We start from the raw sequence: 13677 nt of genomic DNA on the forward strand, positions 1-13677 counted from the left end.
GGAGGCATCTCACATGGTTTCTGGATGAAGGAAGAAACTTGGTGACTAACACGCCCTAAGAAATAGGCATTTTCCCAAGAGGGAGCCTGGAGGGAATTTGACTTCACAAGATCAGAAATGAGAAAACAAAACAACTTCCTTTTCAAAGCCTGAAGTGCTGCCGCATGCAGAGCAGAGCTGAAGACAGGAATAGGGCAAGAGGCTTCTCCTTCCATTCTCCCTCAAGCTTGCAGCTGTTTGCGATGGGGGAAAAAACAACAAACAAACAACGAAACTTCCTAACAGCAGCACAGATTTCCTCATAAGGACCAGGTAACCGCCTTGCAGCAAGTAGCATGGCAGAGATGCCCTAGGAAGCCTCAGAAGAGAAAGGGCTCTCCAGTAAGGGCCATTAGCAGAGAGCACCAAATCATTTGTATATATCTATTTTATAATATATATGCAGATGTCATATGTGCACACATATATGTATTAACATATATCTATATATATAAAAAATTGCAGCCAAAAAAACAACCCATTTACATCAGAAGGTGATCTCTGGTCCTGACAAGTGTCAAAATTGCAAGAAATATGCTTTAGTCATGCTATGAAGTATATATATATTTTAAAATCTATTTTAATTACAGATCTTGACATGTCCCCCTCCTGTGCAATGGTCGAAGTACCTCTGACAGTGGGATTGGTTGTGTATTTTTATAAGGATTCCAAATATGAATGTGCTACTCATTTGCATGGTAGCTCACAAGACACTCTTTCCTACCATAGGGAACGGGACATGCATCCACAGCCACGCTCCTTTGACTGTTGTGTGTGTGTTAGCAGGACTTGAGAGGAAGACCTAGACCACCAGCCGTGCCTCCCAGCCGTGCCTCCCCAGAGCTAACCCCACAGCTCCCCACCACAGCACTTGTCTCCCTCGTGGCAGGTTAAAACACAGAGCACACCTCAACCACCCCATGCTTTTTTCAACTTTAGCCCCCGATGAATTCATTTCCATTGAAGATCCTTTTTTTTTTTAAATAAAAAATCATAGAATCATAGAATGGTTAGGGTTGGAAGGGACCTTCAAAGGTCATCCAGTCCAACCCCCCTGCAAGGAGCAGGGACATCCCCGACTAGATGTCTAGACAAATAACGTTAAGAAGTAACACCAACCAGTTCACTGTGTTCCACCAAAACTGCTTGTTAACTGAGCTTGATTCTTCACTTCATAGGAAGTCTCACTAAAAGGAAATTCCAAGAAAATTTTTTTTTTCCTCAGTTCCTCTGACAAGGTTAACTATATTCTCCTTCAGCAACAGAAGATTAAAAAAAAAAAAAAAATCCCCATTAAACTACAAGCCACTTGGAGTGCTCTTCTCTTCTTTTTCCAATGTGTTAATGGGACACTTCTCCCTGAGGAGAGGAGAACATTCCTTTCAGCCTCGCTGCTGGGTTTTTTCCAACTACGCTAGCAGGCCCAGCAGCGATCCAGGCAGAGCCGGCTGGTTTGGCACGATCTGGAAGGCTGTTATTACAACAGGCAGAATAAAAAGCACAAGGAAGAGCCAGCCAGCTGTATAAAACTCCCTCTGAGCTCCGATCCCCGCAGAAGTGTACCGGCCTCCGCAACCAGCATGACCAGTCAGTCTCAGGGAATCCAGCAGCTCCTGCAAGCGGAAAAACGTGCCAAGGACAAACTGGAAGAAGCCAAAAAAAGTGAGTAACTGCCCTGGTTTTACTGTAGCTTTCTCCTGTAAGCCCTTCAGAATTACAGTGGCTCACAGAAAAACCCAATATTATTTCATCTGTGTACATCAGAGCTCCTATTCTTTCTTCTCACTTTCATTAGAGCTGTGCCTTGGCTGCAGCCGGGCATTTAACTCAACCTCAGTTTAGTTCAGCGTTTGCTTAAAATTCTGCGTGCACGCATGTGCTTGTGCACGCAAACGTGCCTTATTCCATTAAACAAAGTTTTCTTTGTTATATTCACCCTGTCAGCGAGATTTATCCTTGCTTGATCTCGGTGCCAGTGATGTCATTTTGGCCTTCCCGAGGTATTTCAACCAGAAACCTACGCACCTGCGGCTGCCAGCGCCGAAGGACCGGACTCCAAACTCTCTACTTCTCTTTGTGGGACTTGTATACATTTTTTCAGTGTTCCTCTTTACTTCTGAAATCTAGTAACTTGCCTTTTAATTGCAGCTGGGCTTCAAAAAAAATTATATGAAAACAAAATTCAGCGCAATGATAGTAATGCCAGTCGCGGTACAATCACAAGAACTGCCAGGGCTGTGACAGGTCATTCCTGTAAGTCTTAGTACATGGTACAAGCAACCAGGAACTTATTAAATGTTCAATTTAAAATAAATGTCGTGTTTGCTGGATGCCTAAACGCCCAGGGCAAAGCATGTGTAGATATCTAATAATTATAAATCCATATATCTTTATTCTAGTCAAATATAAGCAAGAAAGTAATAATAAAAAATATAAAAAAGAAAGTATCTGCTAGAATAATTTAAATGAAATAATTTCTCTGTCAGTCTTTCCTTTATTTCATTTCCTTCATTTTCTGCCTTCACCTCCCAGTCATTTAATAGAGAATATGGTGACCTTCTTCCCCTGAACGTAGGTACCATGAGAGTCACTGACCTGCATCAGCAGTGAAACATTAATACAGTTCCATGGAGTTATCTTGATTGAGAAATCAGGAGTCCAGCACGAAACAACATTGTCCTGAGCTAAACAAAGTATAATTTGTGTAGTTCCTAGATCCCTTGTACACAGGCATCAGCGTTGCTGTGTGATCATTAATTATTAGTGCGGCAGGTTAATTTGTACAACAGCACACAGAAAATAAGCAGGAAGGCAATACCCCTTCTCTGAGCACACGTTGCAGAAGCAACAAAGAGGGGAGGGGAGAAAAAAAAAACAACAAGGAAGTGTATGGCCCTCAGCGGAGGGAGTGGGGGTCTGGTCTGAACACAAGCTGTGGCTAGGACAGCTAGATGTTGATAACCCTTCGCTTTTGGTTGTGATTTTTTTGCTTTTGTTTGGTCTGCGTTTGTCTTTAAAACCAGAGAAGTCAGACTGGCTTTTCCTAAAACAGTTAAAAAGAGGTTTCATAAATAAACTCAAAAAGCACCTTTATAACATAAAAGCAATGACTGAAGATGAGTGTCTTGCAGAATCCAGACATGGTTACAGGTGCATTTACTCTCCTCTGCAAAAAAACACCCTCTCCTGGCATCACCTCAGCCCCACACAGGGCGCTTGTGGTAAAACACAGGGCTTCTTACAGACCAGGTATCTTCAGACACCTCTGAGTCAGAAACTTCAACCAGTGCCTACGCTTACCAGTGTGTTAGTGTTGAGGTGGGAGTTACCCAGCAGCCACAGAAAAACAGCTATTAAAAGTTTGGTATCCGTAAAAATATTTAGAGTATAAATTCTTCATCACTATGACTTTCTTCTCTATTACTTTTAAAGGCAAACATTTTTCGCCTTTATAAAAGTTACGAAGGACAAAAAAAACTTCTCATACATTCTCCCAGGAAAAACCTCAAGCAGATCAGGGCAAAAAGTTCAAATAACTGCTGATGTGGCATATTCATCTGTAGCCTAAAGACTTGGGTGGATCTTTTTGTGCATGTTAAATACTGTCAACAGTTTCTACTAGGGGGAGAACAGCAAAGATCTTGTGAATTTTAGATCAACACGAGCAAGGTCAGGACTTAGTGTTTCTGATTCAGGTTTTTCTAAGGACTGCTCCACCCTGGATTTTGTCCTAAACCAAGCGTTATAGCTAATCTAACAGAATAATCATACCCAGAAAAATCCTTATTACAGTCCGCATTAAAATAGGTTTGCAGTGAAGCTACAAAACACAAGTTTAAAAATGTCCGTGTTGTCCTTAATTTTTCATAGCTATGTCACTACACGACCTCAGATACCCAGCTATACCAGCATAAAGTAAATACTGTGGGACAAAGACAAAATGGATTATTTTCATGCCAAATTCGGTTATGCCAAGGCAGAATAACTCAAATAGTCTCTCTCCCAGAGTGCTTCTGCAGTTGGATGAGCATAAAGGACTGCGCGGTTTGCCTCTGAGCATAAAAAAAAATAAGGTAAAATGAAATACACGAAACGCAACCGATATATCCAGTGCAATCAGTTAAGCCCTGCACACACAATCTGCAGAAGCAAGGTGAGGACGTGCTCCTTCACCCCAGGAAACACCAGTGCAGATCCACCCGCTGCCAGTTCAGATCAGCAGCTTCTGCTCAGGGCCCGGCGCTTGGCGGATCTGGGCCGCGAGGGAAAGCGAGGAACCCGTCCAGCAAGCGCTAACACAGTCCCGTCCCTGCTGAACTGTTCGTGTGACCTCCTTTGTCACCGCAAACAGCCATTGCTCAACACCACTGTACGAGCAGCTCCGACCGTTCTATTTACACTGTACCGCCAGCAGAACGAAAGGCGGATCGCTCACAGGACGCAACCAGGAAAAGCCATTTTCCAGGAAATGTGATTAACAAAACTACCCTTATGCAAACCCTGCAGTGTTTACAGTTGATATTCACATAACCAGATAAAAACGGAGCGTGAACACACATAATGTTGTCTATAAACACATCATGGGCCTAGTTTTCGCTGACATACGTGCAGTTGTTTGTAATGCAAAAGCGACTCTGGAAAACTGAAAAGTGAGCAAATGAAACTCTATTTATAGACATGAAGCAAAGCAAAAATATAGCACTTTTCATACTTTTTGCTCAATACCCTTTATCCTGGCTTGCAATTTCTTTACTGTACCATCGGCTGATGTCATATTGCGGCCTTTCAGTACTTAAACAGGGCTTATGAGAAAGATGGGGACAGGCTTTTTAGCAGGGCCTGTTGCGACAGAACAAGGGGTAATGGTGTTAAAATAAAAGAGGGTAGATTTAGACTATATCTAAGGAAGAAACTTTTTACACTGAGGGTGGTGGAGCACCAGCACAGGCTGCCCAGAGAGGCGGTGGATGCCCAACCTGAAATAGCGCAGTGAAAGATAAGGCAGGAAACAACAGCCACCTTTAGGCTGACAGGGCCAAAGAAAACCTTCACAAAGATTGCAGCCCAGAAAGCCAACCACATCCTGGGCTGCTTCAAAAGAAGCGTGGCCAGCAGGTCGAGGGAGGGGATTCTGCCCCTCTACTCTGCCCTGGTGAGACCCCACCTGCAGCACTGCGTCCAGCTCTGGAGCCCCCAACATCAGAGGGACGTGGACCAGTTGGAGAGGGTCCAGAGGAGGGCCACAAAGATGATGAGAGGGCTGGAGCACCTCTCCTGTGAGGCCAGGCTGAGAGAGCTGGGGCTGTTCAGCCTGGAGAAGAGGAGGCTCCAGGGAGACCTTAGAGCGGCCTTCCAGTGCCTAAAGGGGGCCTACAGGAAAGATGGGGAGAAACTCTTCAGCAGGGCCTGGTGTGACAGGATGAACGGTAATGGTTTTAAAATAGAGGGAGGTAGATTTAGACTGGACATAAGAAAAATTTTTTTTTTTATGCTGAGATTGGTGGAGCAGTGTCCCAGGTTGCCCAGAGAGGTGGTGGATGCCCCATCCCTGGAAACGTTCAAGGCCAGGCTGGATGGGGCTCTGAGCAACCTGATCTGGTTGGAGATGTCCCTGCTCCTGGCAGGGGGTTGGGCTGGGTGGCCTTGAAAGGCCCCTTCCAACCCAAACTGTTCTATGATTTATACCTAACAAATTATTAAGGCTGAAAGTGTTACATTGGTTAAACACAAACCAAAACAGTCTGCAATCCTTTGGCCTTTTCTATGCAGCACTGCTTTATCTGTTATTTTTGCTTTATGCATAATCTGGATCCCAGAAATAACTGAGCATTGTCAGAGCCAGGACATCAATTGTCCAAAATCCTTTTGGGTAAAACAAGGGAAACAAGTGTGTCATGAACACTGGCTTTAGCAACACTTGTTTTCCTATGGATTTTTATATCTTGGCTTGGATTTCTACTGCCTAATAAAGTGAAAACTCAGAAGAAAGATTTCAGGAAATCAGATTAAAAACAAATGTTAATCAAACTAAGATAGTGTAAACAGAATTATGTCCATGGGACTCTCTTGGAAAATATCCAAGACATATTTTATCTACTGAAAAAGCTATACATACTGATCAGCTGCTTCTATTGTATTTTATTAAAAGTGCATAATTGCCTTCTCAAAGTGAACATTCCTAAGTCCCATTTTGCAGACCATTTAACACTTTGAAAACAACTGAAACGGCCCTATTTAAAGAAAATAAGATTCATTTTTGGCATCTTCTTCATATGACATGCTTTCTATGCAGAAATTCAGCTAGAAGCCTAGATGATATGTTTGAAAACAGAAAGCCAGTCTTAGCACAGTATTTTTTGGAAGGTAAGATAACTTAGTGTTTGAGCAAGTCAGAATGCAGCATTTTTGCTTTCCACTGTCTTATTCTTCTGAGATCTAAAACCCGCCAAAAACCTAAAAACCTCACCAGTTCTTTTGGATCTAGGTATTCATTAACACCACACAAATACCTAGAAAGAAGAATACAACCTTTCTCCGTGCTCATAATGCCTTCCCGGGTTAGGTAAGAAAAGCTAACACAGAGCTGACTTGTTACAGAAAACTGGTCTTCAAACTTGGAGCTTTCTGTGCCTCACCTTTACGATCCTAGAGGAAACATTGAAGGGAAAGATTGGTTTGCCCATCCTACGGTATTTCTTGCCCTCTTTTTGCATCATTTGGCTGAATTTCAGTGGCTTGCCACCCTTCAGCGTGTGAGGTTTTATTTCAGCTCGGCTGTGCCCTGCAGTCAACCCCATCCAGAAGGACCAGTAAGACTTGGAAAAGGCAATCCTGTATCGCACAACTAGCAGACAAGCGGTTAATAACAGACTGATTAATTAATTTTGGTTTGTCTCTAGTGAAACAGCAGGTTAACCTTAGTTTCTGCTTAACTTAATCAGGTGCAGCATATGCACTATCGCATATGTTGGCAGTTGCCGATTCCGTCCACAACGTTGTTGAACTAGCAGGAATTTCCTCACAGCTTTTCCACTTAATTAAATAGGAGGCAGCAGGCTCCTGCTGCGCCAATCCTAAAGGCATGATGAGAAAATGAAATGGCTGCCACCCGACAGTGACACCTTGTGTATTGTGCTGACTCCAGTGCAGTCAAGACCTGACATATACGTACATATAGAATTTTTGGTTCACTAGCTACATTGTCAGAGGCAAGAGAACTGTTGTTTTACAGTTAATCTCTTTCAATTTGTGCACTTGAAATGGATTTATTTATCTATCTGGTGGCCAAATATGCAACATATTTCCTACAGATGGCCCCCCAGATGGAATTTGAAATTAAAATCCCACTGATTTTGAAATAATTTAATTTGCTACAGAGATCCAGTTCCTCAGCTGGTGAAATTGGCAGAGCTTCATCATAGTCATTTCCCCCCGACTTCCAGCTCCAGAGAATCACCCCCCGGCTCCGCTCCTAGAGGAAAACTCTATAAAAGGCTCATCAACTCCAAATTTGGAGAGCAGAATGAGAGAGACTTCAAAACACAGACCTAAACCTGGTTCCAAATTTTGTTGTCCAGACTGATGTCAGGCTCTTACACAAATCTGTCAGTTCACGCATACTGCTCCCAAGACGTCACACAGCGAGTAGCAGAAGCTGAGGGAATCAGCCCTTATCAAGCAAATACAAACTCTGGGAAAGTACACGCTAGGTTTTGAACTGCCTCTCTGTCCCTTTACACATAAGCACAGTGCCTGGGTGGCAGCAGGACTCTGAGAAATACAATTAACAACACAAGAGAGCACTGCACGGATGAACTCGGAGCCAGTACAGCTATCTAGGTCCTCACCAGCTTGCTCCATGCTGTAAAAAGCCTTTGTACAATCACACACCCCAGGTCCCACAATAAGCACACCCACAAAATCAAACAGGCTGGGAATCAAGACTTTAAAAGGAAATTCACATTTCAGGCACCTCTCCACTTCTACTCACCCATCTGCAGAGAATGACTTCAGAAAGAACTGTCAACTGGACAAATAATTTACTGCTAGATGAGGCATTTTACCCAGGCTTTTGTTGTATCTCAGATGTAAAAAAAAAACAACTCTTCCTCCCAAGATTCAGGTTCCTTATTGTGCCGTGCTCAGTAGAAACAGATTGCTGTGAGCCACACCTGCTAAGGCTTCAGGAGCCCAGCACAGGTGTAACCAATCCAGTGTAGCAGCCTGGAGAAAATAAATCAGAATTACTAATGCTTGTCCTTAGGATTTCAGAAAAGGTACTGTTTTCAACTTTCATGCTTGAATTGAAATATTTAAAAAACAAAGCAACACTTACGAAAGTATTCATTAAGTAGGTGGCTACAATGACTAAACAAATAAATGGATGTTTCACACATCAGATCAAGATGCTTTTTTCAGTTGCTGCTCTCATTCTTGTGATATCCTGATTCAAGCAACTAAGCAATAGCTTTTTCAGACATTTCTCCTGTTAAGAAAAGGGAGCAAGCTTATCTCCTCCCACTCCCAAAATTCTAGCTGTGCAGCAGGAAGTGACCTCAAAAACCAGCATCAGCCCAGGTGTCTCTGATATAACATCTCAGCTTTCAACGCGAGAGGTTCACAGCTGTATCAGTTAGAAGGTGACTTTTCCCTCAAGGGGTAGCGCAGCAGAATCCTGTGGAGATCCATGCAACTTGACCGACTTTATACCAAGCAGACAGAGATGTGTCCCCATGGGGTGGTTATGACATGTTCAACACTCGCTTCATGTAAAAACTTAAGCATCACATTCCCATCCAACCTTTTATTCCTATCCTTTACGGAACATCCCTGCTAGACTTAGGAACCACCTTATGCCCAGTCCTGCAATGACATACATGGGCTCGATTTGACAAACCCTTAGCATTTTACCTAAGACCATGTGAAGAAAATTAAGTATGAACACATCCCTGTTCATGAGGAAGGCTCCAGTTTCCACTATAGTCTAAATTGCTGCTTTACAGATCACCCACCTCTTTAAAAAGAAAAGCGGGGGGGGAAGAGAATTTTTAATCACTTTCGTATTTTCTGTACATTGTTAGAGAATACCATCGACCTCGTTTTTCTCTTAATCACTCAGCTATGCATTTAACAAATGTTCAGGGAAAAGGACGGGGGAGAAGAGGACAAAGCCTGAACGTTGCAGCTCAGTTTGTTAGTGGTTAAGACGTAGCTTGCAGGACTTGGGAAATCTGCCAGCTCTACGCAGAATCCATTTGGTGTGGGATGAAGGCATACTGGCAACCAATCAAGGCAGCAAATCTTACAAAATAACGTCTTCTCCCATCAGTGACAACTAAAATCTGTTATCTGGCTGCTACTATTGCTGATGAAGGAAAGTTAGATAGTTATTTAAACACCAAGCCGTGATTTTAAAAAAAATTATAATAATAAAAAAAAAGCATTTGTCTCATGAGAAAAATCTATAGTTGCAAAAAGACTTCTGTTGTTAGCAAACCAACAAGCCTTTCATTTGATGCCTGCTTTCTCACAGAGGGTTGGTTTCAGAAGATGGGTACTTGCATAACTGGCTTTCAGTCAAAAAGTGCCTAAATCACTTCGGCTCCTCCGACCATTCTTGTGCAAATAAAGCTGCTGTTGATGTTGCTCAAAGCTTTCTCTGTTTCACTATGCCGTGTAAACTACCTCATTTAGAGAGAATCATCCTTTGGGGTATGTGCGAAGTAAATCCCTGTTTTTTCCCCCCTTAGGAAAAGGAAAGAGGCTGAAGCAGGCCAAAGAAGAAGCCATCGCCGAGATAGACCACTACCGGTTACAGAGGGAGAAGGAATTTCGGAACAAGCAAACAAATGTAAGTAAGACACCTGTGTGTGTTCTTTTGTAGTGTCAGTCTGCCCAAGAGTAAAACGAGTTGCTTCAAACAGCGTTACATGGAGACTTCTGCAAACCAGCGTGATCACGCTGATGAAACAGGGAGATATCGCCTGTGATGTGTATATGTTTCATTTCCACTTCTTCCCAGGCTTTGAATGCATTTGTAGAAGGTATTGTGGACTTTATCCACTGAAATAGTTCATCTTCTGTACTTGGTTCATGGTTGCCCTTTTAAGACGTATCTCTCAAGGAAAAATCCCTTTGGGTCCTCTTTCTTTAGCTCCAGACAGACCTCATTCCTCTCTAGAAACTGGAGGTTTCAGTAAGGTGCATGTTTCAGCAAAAGCAAAGATTTAAAATTCTTCTTTGTATTCCTGTTTCACTTCAGCTGACTTTTTTGACTGCATACAAGACTGAACTGAAATCACCAAAACTTTGGAGTTTTTCACTACATTTTCATAGTAAAAGTGGTCTGGCTGATATTTTTGTATCTGAATTGTAGTACATTTTATACATGTATGCCATCTTGCAGTTTTCTCTAGTATTTTCATTAAGTTTCTTAAACCATTCTCTTTTTACTTGGTGACCTTCCTCTTACGTTTTTGTTCTTTTTTTTCCCCCCTGCTTGTTTTGTGCAAAGGCAAGGAAACTACATGTGCAAAAGCAGCCACAAAAAAAAAAAAAAAAAGCCAAAGAGGTCAAATAAAAACTGCTTTACAAACCTGTCATTTCAGTCACACTTCACAGAAAACATTTTCCAGCAGAGATCACAAGCCTGAGGAACAGATATACACACAAAGCCTCTAACGTCGGCTGCCAGCTCCCAGACACACCGTCACCCGGCCAGGCCAGGTGGAATCGTCTCATATGTACAATTTCAGATGTTTACTGATGCTAAACTAAAGTAAAAACACCTCTAAAATTTGTTCACCTTTTCAGTCAAGCCAGACTTCTTGTTTTAGGTCTGAAATAGGAGAAGAGAAAAGATGTTGCTTTGGTGTGAACTCATTTTTTTTTGTCACAAACAAAATGAAAGCTGTAGGGAAAGGCTGCTGCTTGTCGACTACACATTTCACACAGGCAGGACAGAGCGCATATTGCTCCTCAAATGACAGCACGTTGTACCAGATCATTGCGGTCCTCCTTCACGTTCCCCGACCCCATTATGTCGGACATTTATCTACCCAGACAAATGTCATCTTTATTAACCTGTGCCTGAAAGGCAGTCAGGAATCCCAGCTAAGCCAGTGCAGAGGGAAGTCCGATGCCCAGTTCAGTCTACTGGCTCAGGTATTTGGTCACAAGTCTTTTTAGTTCTTTGTCACAATCTCATTTAATGCTATTCCTCCTCTTACTTTGTGTTGCTGTATCCAAACTGGGGTAAATTTTCTCGTACGACGAGATATTCCACATCAGTCCAGAATGAACAGCAGCAGCAACAGAAAATAGCAATTAATCTGAGGTCAGAGTGACAATACGCTAGACCTTTTCTCAAAATATACGAAATTTCAGCCTGGATCTCAAACCAATTTTGCTAGTGCTTACGGTGCTTGTACTCAGGGTCTGAGATCACCGAACTCTGGAGATGTGGAGCCTAGTTCTGAATTTTATGGCTTCCAAGCCAATGTAATATTTTAGCGACTTTGGAATGACACTGGCATAAAACCAGTATGGGCAAAATAAGGGACAGACCCTCAAGGTCAGCAGAAATCACAGACTAAAGCAGAGCATTGTCTGCGTTCTGACAAGAGAAAGGTCTTCAAACTCAGAAGCAGAAAAAGGGAACGAAAAAAAACCGTAGAAGAGTAAGAATCAACTATCTCAAGTTACAGTATTAGCATGAACTGAGAGAGCAGGTTCCCAGTCGACAGAGGTTCTTCTTAAAATTATAATACTATTCTTGAGGTTTTTCCAAAGTATTTAGTAGCTGGATAACATGCAACCATCTGGGATCTCTAGGAAGTTATTCTCCCCAGTGGAAAAAATCAGCTTCATAAATCTGGTCTAAGCTGTACAATCTTTCCCACATGAGACCCTTACAACTTGTCTAAAAGCTAAAATAAAATGCCAGCTAAAAATAGTTTCTATACAAAACGATAATCTTTTCCTGATTTTACAATTATGTCTACGTCCTGTATTTCTTCCAAATCAGAAAGTTTTTTACATCTGGATTATGGACAAAGTTCTTACTATGTTGCCAGGTACAGATAAATAGAACTGCAAAGGTGATTTGTGCGAAAGATCTTAACTCTGCTGATTTTCCTTCTTTTAAAGACTAAGTTGGGCTAAAATGACATGGAAAAGAAAGTTGATTACTCTGCCCTTGTTTCTGGTCATCCTCAACATATCCCAGTAACATCACAGGTTAGCTGCAGCTGCTAGTCCACCCCAGAGAACCATGGCAGGGACAAGAAGAATATGTTCCTTATTCCTTTCTTACTCTGTCAGCGTGCAGAAACGTCTTCTGCTTTCCCCCATGGGATTCTTTAGCTGGAAAGCAATTTCTCTGCCGGTATTTGAAGGACTTTTCCATAAGGGAAGAATTCAAGGGATGTTGGGGCAGTGGGGGAGGAGGGAGGGAAGTCATGGATTTGGAACGCGTGCATCTGTTTGTAACATAACCTTGCTAAGATGTTCAGCAAGTCTAGAGTCAATTAAATTCTAAACGAATGTCCTGATATTTACTGTGCCAGAAGCTGTCTGGTAGTTCGCCAGATAAGAAAACGTAACATTAGAAGACCTTGTCTGAGGCCTGTTGAGGGTTATACATCACTAACAGCTGAAGACATTTCAAGTACTCCGAAGCTGTAATTACGCGTTGTCAGGAAGGCTTCCCCGTGTTTTGCTCCTTAGCTGCACTCGCGTTCATTCTCGGCGAGGCCAAATGAAGCACACTGGTGATAGAACTTAGTTGACTAATCATTAAAATAGAAAACAAATTAAAATGAGCGATATAAAAGAGAAAACATGTAGAATGTTGTTTTCACAGTGAGCTGGGAAACTTTCGTTACATGGGGAGATTCCCATTGCTAATGAGCATATGAAAGAGTTCCCTTTAATCCTGTTTTCACACACACAGTTCAACCAGATCGTACCCTTACTGTTAGGAAGCACTGTGACATGTTTGCGTTATGCCAGATGATGAAAAAAATAAACATAGTCATATCTGACCCTTTATTTTGCTCAGAGGACTTCTGCTTTTTCAGGTAATGGGCTCCCAAGGTAACCTCTCTGCTAAAATAGAAGAGCAAACAACAGAAACCATCCGAACCCTCACCAGCAGCTACCACAAGAACATGGAGAGCACGATGAAAAAGCTTTTGAGCATGATATGTGACATCAACCCTGAAGTTCATCCAAACTTCAGACAAGCCATTTAAGATCCGTTAATGTGCTGGGGAAGGATGTTTGTAAAAAGTAGCCTTCTTTCTTGATAAGCATAAACATTTCCTCATTGGTTGTTTCTGTATGTGTCAGAAAAGAAAGAACACTAAAGCCAAAAATACACAGTTCCACACAGGCTTTGATGTGACAAGAATTACACAGGGTTTCACAGGCATTTGCTGGAATATTGTTTCCTGTTGGTAGCTAAGCCCCTGTCATTTAGACAGGGGCAAGGCAACAACAGCAGAATAAACGATTATTTGACACCGGCAGCTTTTCAGTGGGAGTCTTGATTCCTTTTCTCTTATAAAACGTTCTGTACTGGGCTGTGGTGGTGCACAAAGTCTGTTTATCCCAAACTTTGGTGTACTTCAAGTCACG

At 42.3% G+C, this 13677-nt stretch overlaps 1 protein-coding gene across 1 annotated transcript; it reads left to right on the forward strand.

Moving 5' to 3' along the window:
- The first annotated feature begins 1580 nt into the window (after positions 1-1580).
- Positions 1581-13469, forward strand: ATP6V1G3 (ATPase H+ transporting V1 subunit G3). The gene is made up of 3 exons (XM_010120277.2): positions 1581-1701; positions 9789-9889; positions 13119-13469. The coding sequence occupies exons 1-3, from the start codon at positions 1620-1622 to the stop codon at positions 13290-13292; spliced, it is 357 nt and encodes a 118-aa protein (XP_010118579.2). The 5' UTR covers positions 1581-1619; the 3' UTR covers positions 13293-13469.
- Positions 13470-13677: the final 208 nt, after the last annotated feature.

The sequence above is a fragment of the Chlamydotis macqueenii genome, chromosome 8, assembly GCF_036417535.1.
Source record: "Chlamydotis macqueenii isolate bChlMac1 chromosome 8, bChlMac1.mat, whole genome shotgun sequence".
In the NCBI taxonomy this organism is placed as follows: domain Eukaryota; kingdom Metazoa; phylum Chordata; class Aves; order Otidiformes; family Otididae; genus Chlamydotis; species Chlamydotis macqueenii.

Coding starts and splice junctions, on each gene's coding strand:
- ATP6V1G3 (XM_010120277.2), top strand. CDS start 1,620: ATGACCAGTCAGTCTCAGGGAATCCAGCAGCTCCTGCAAGCGGAAAAA. Junction 1,702..9,788: donor ACTGGAAGAAGCCAAAAAAA/GTGAGTAACTGC, acceptor TTCCCCCCTTAG/GAAAAGGAAAGAGGCTGAAG. Junction 9,890..13,118: donor TTCGGAACAAGCAAACAAAT/GTAAGTAAGACA, acceptor CTGCTTTTTCAG/GTAATGGGCTCCCAAGGTAA.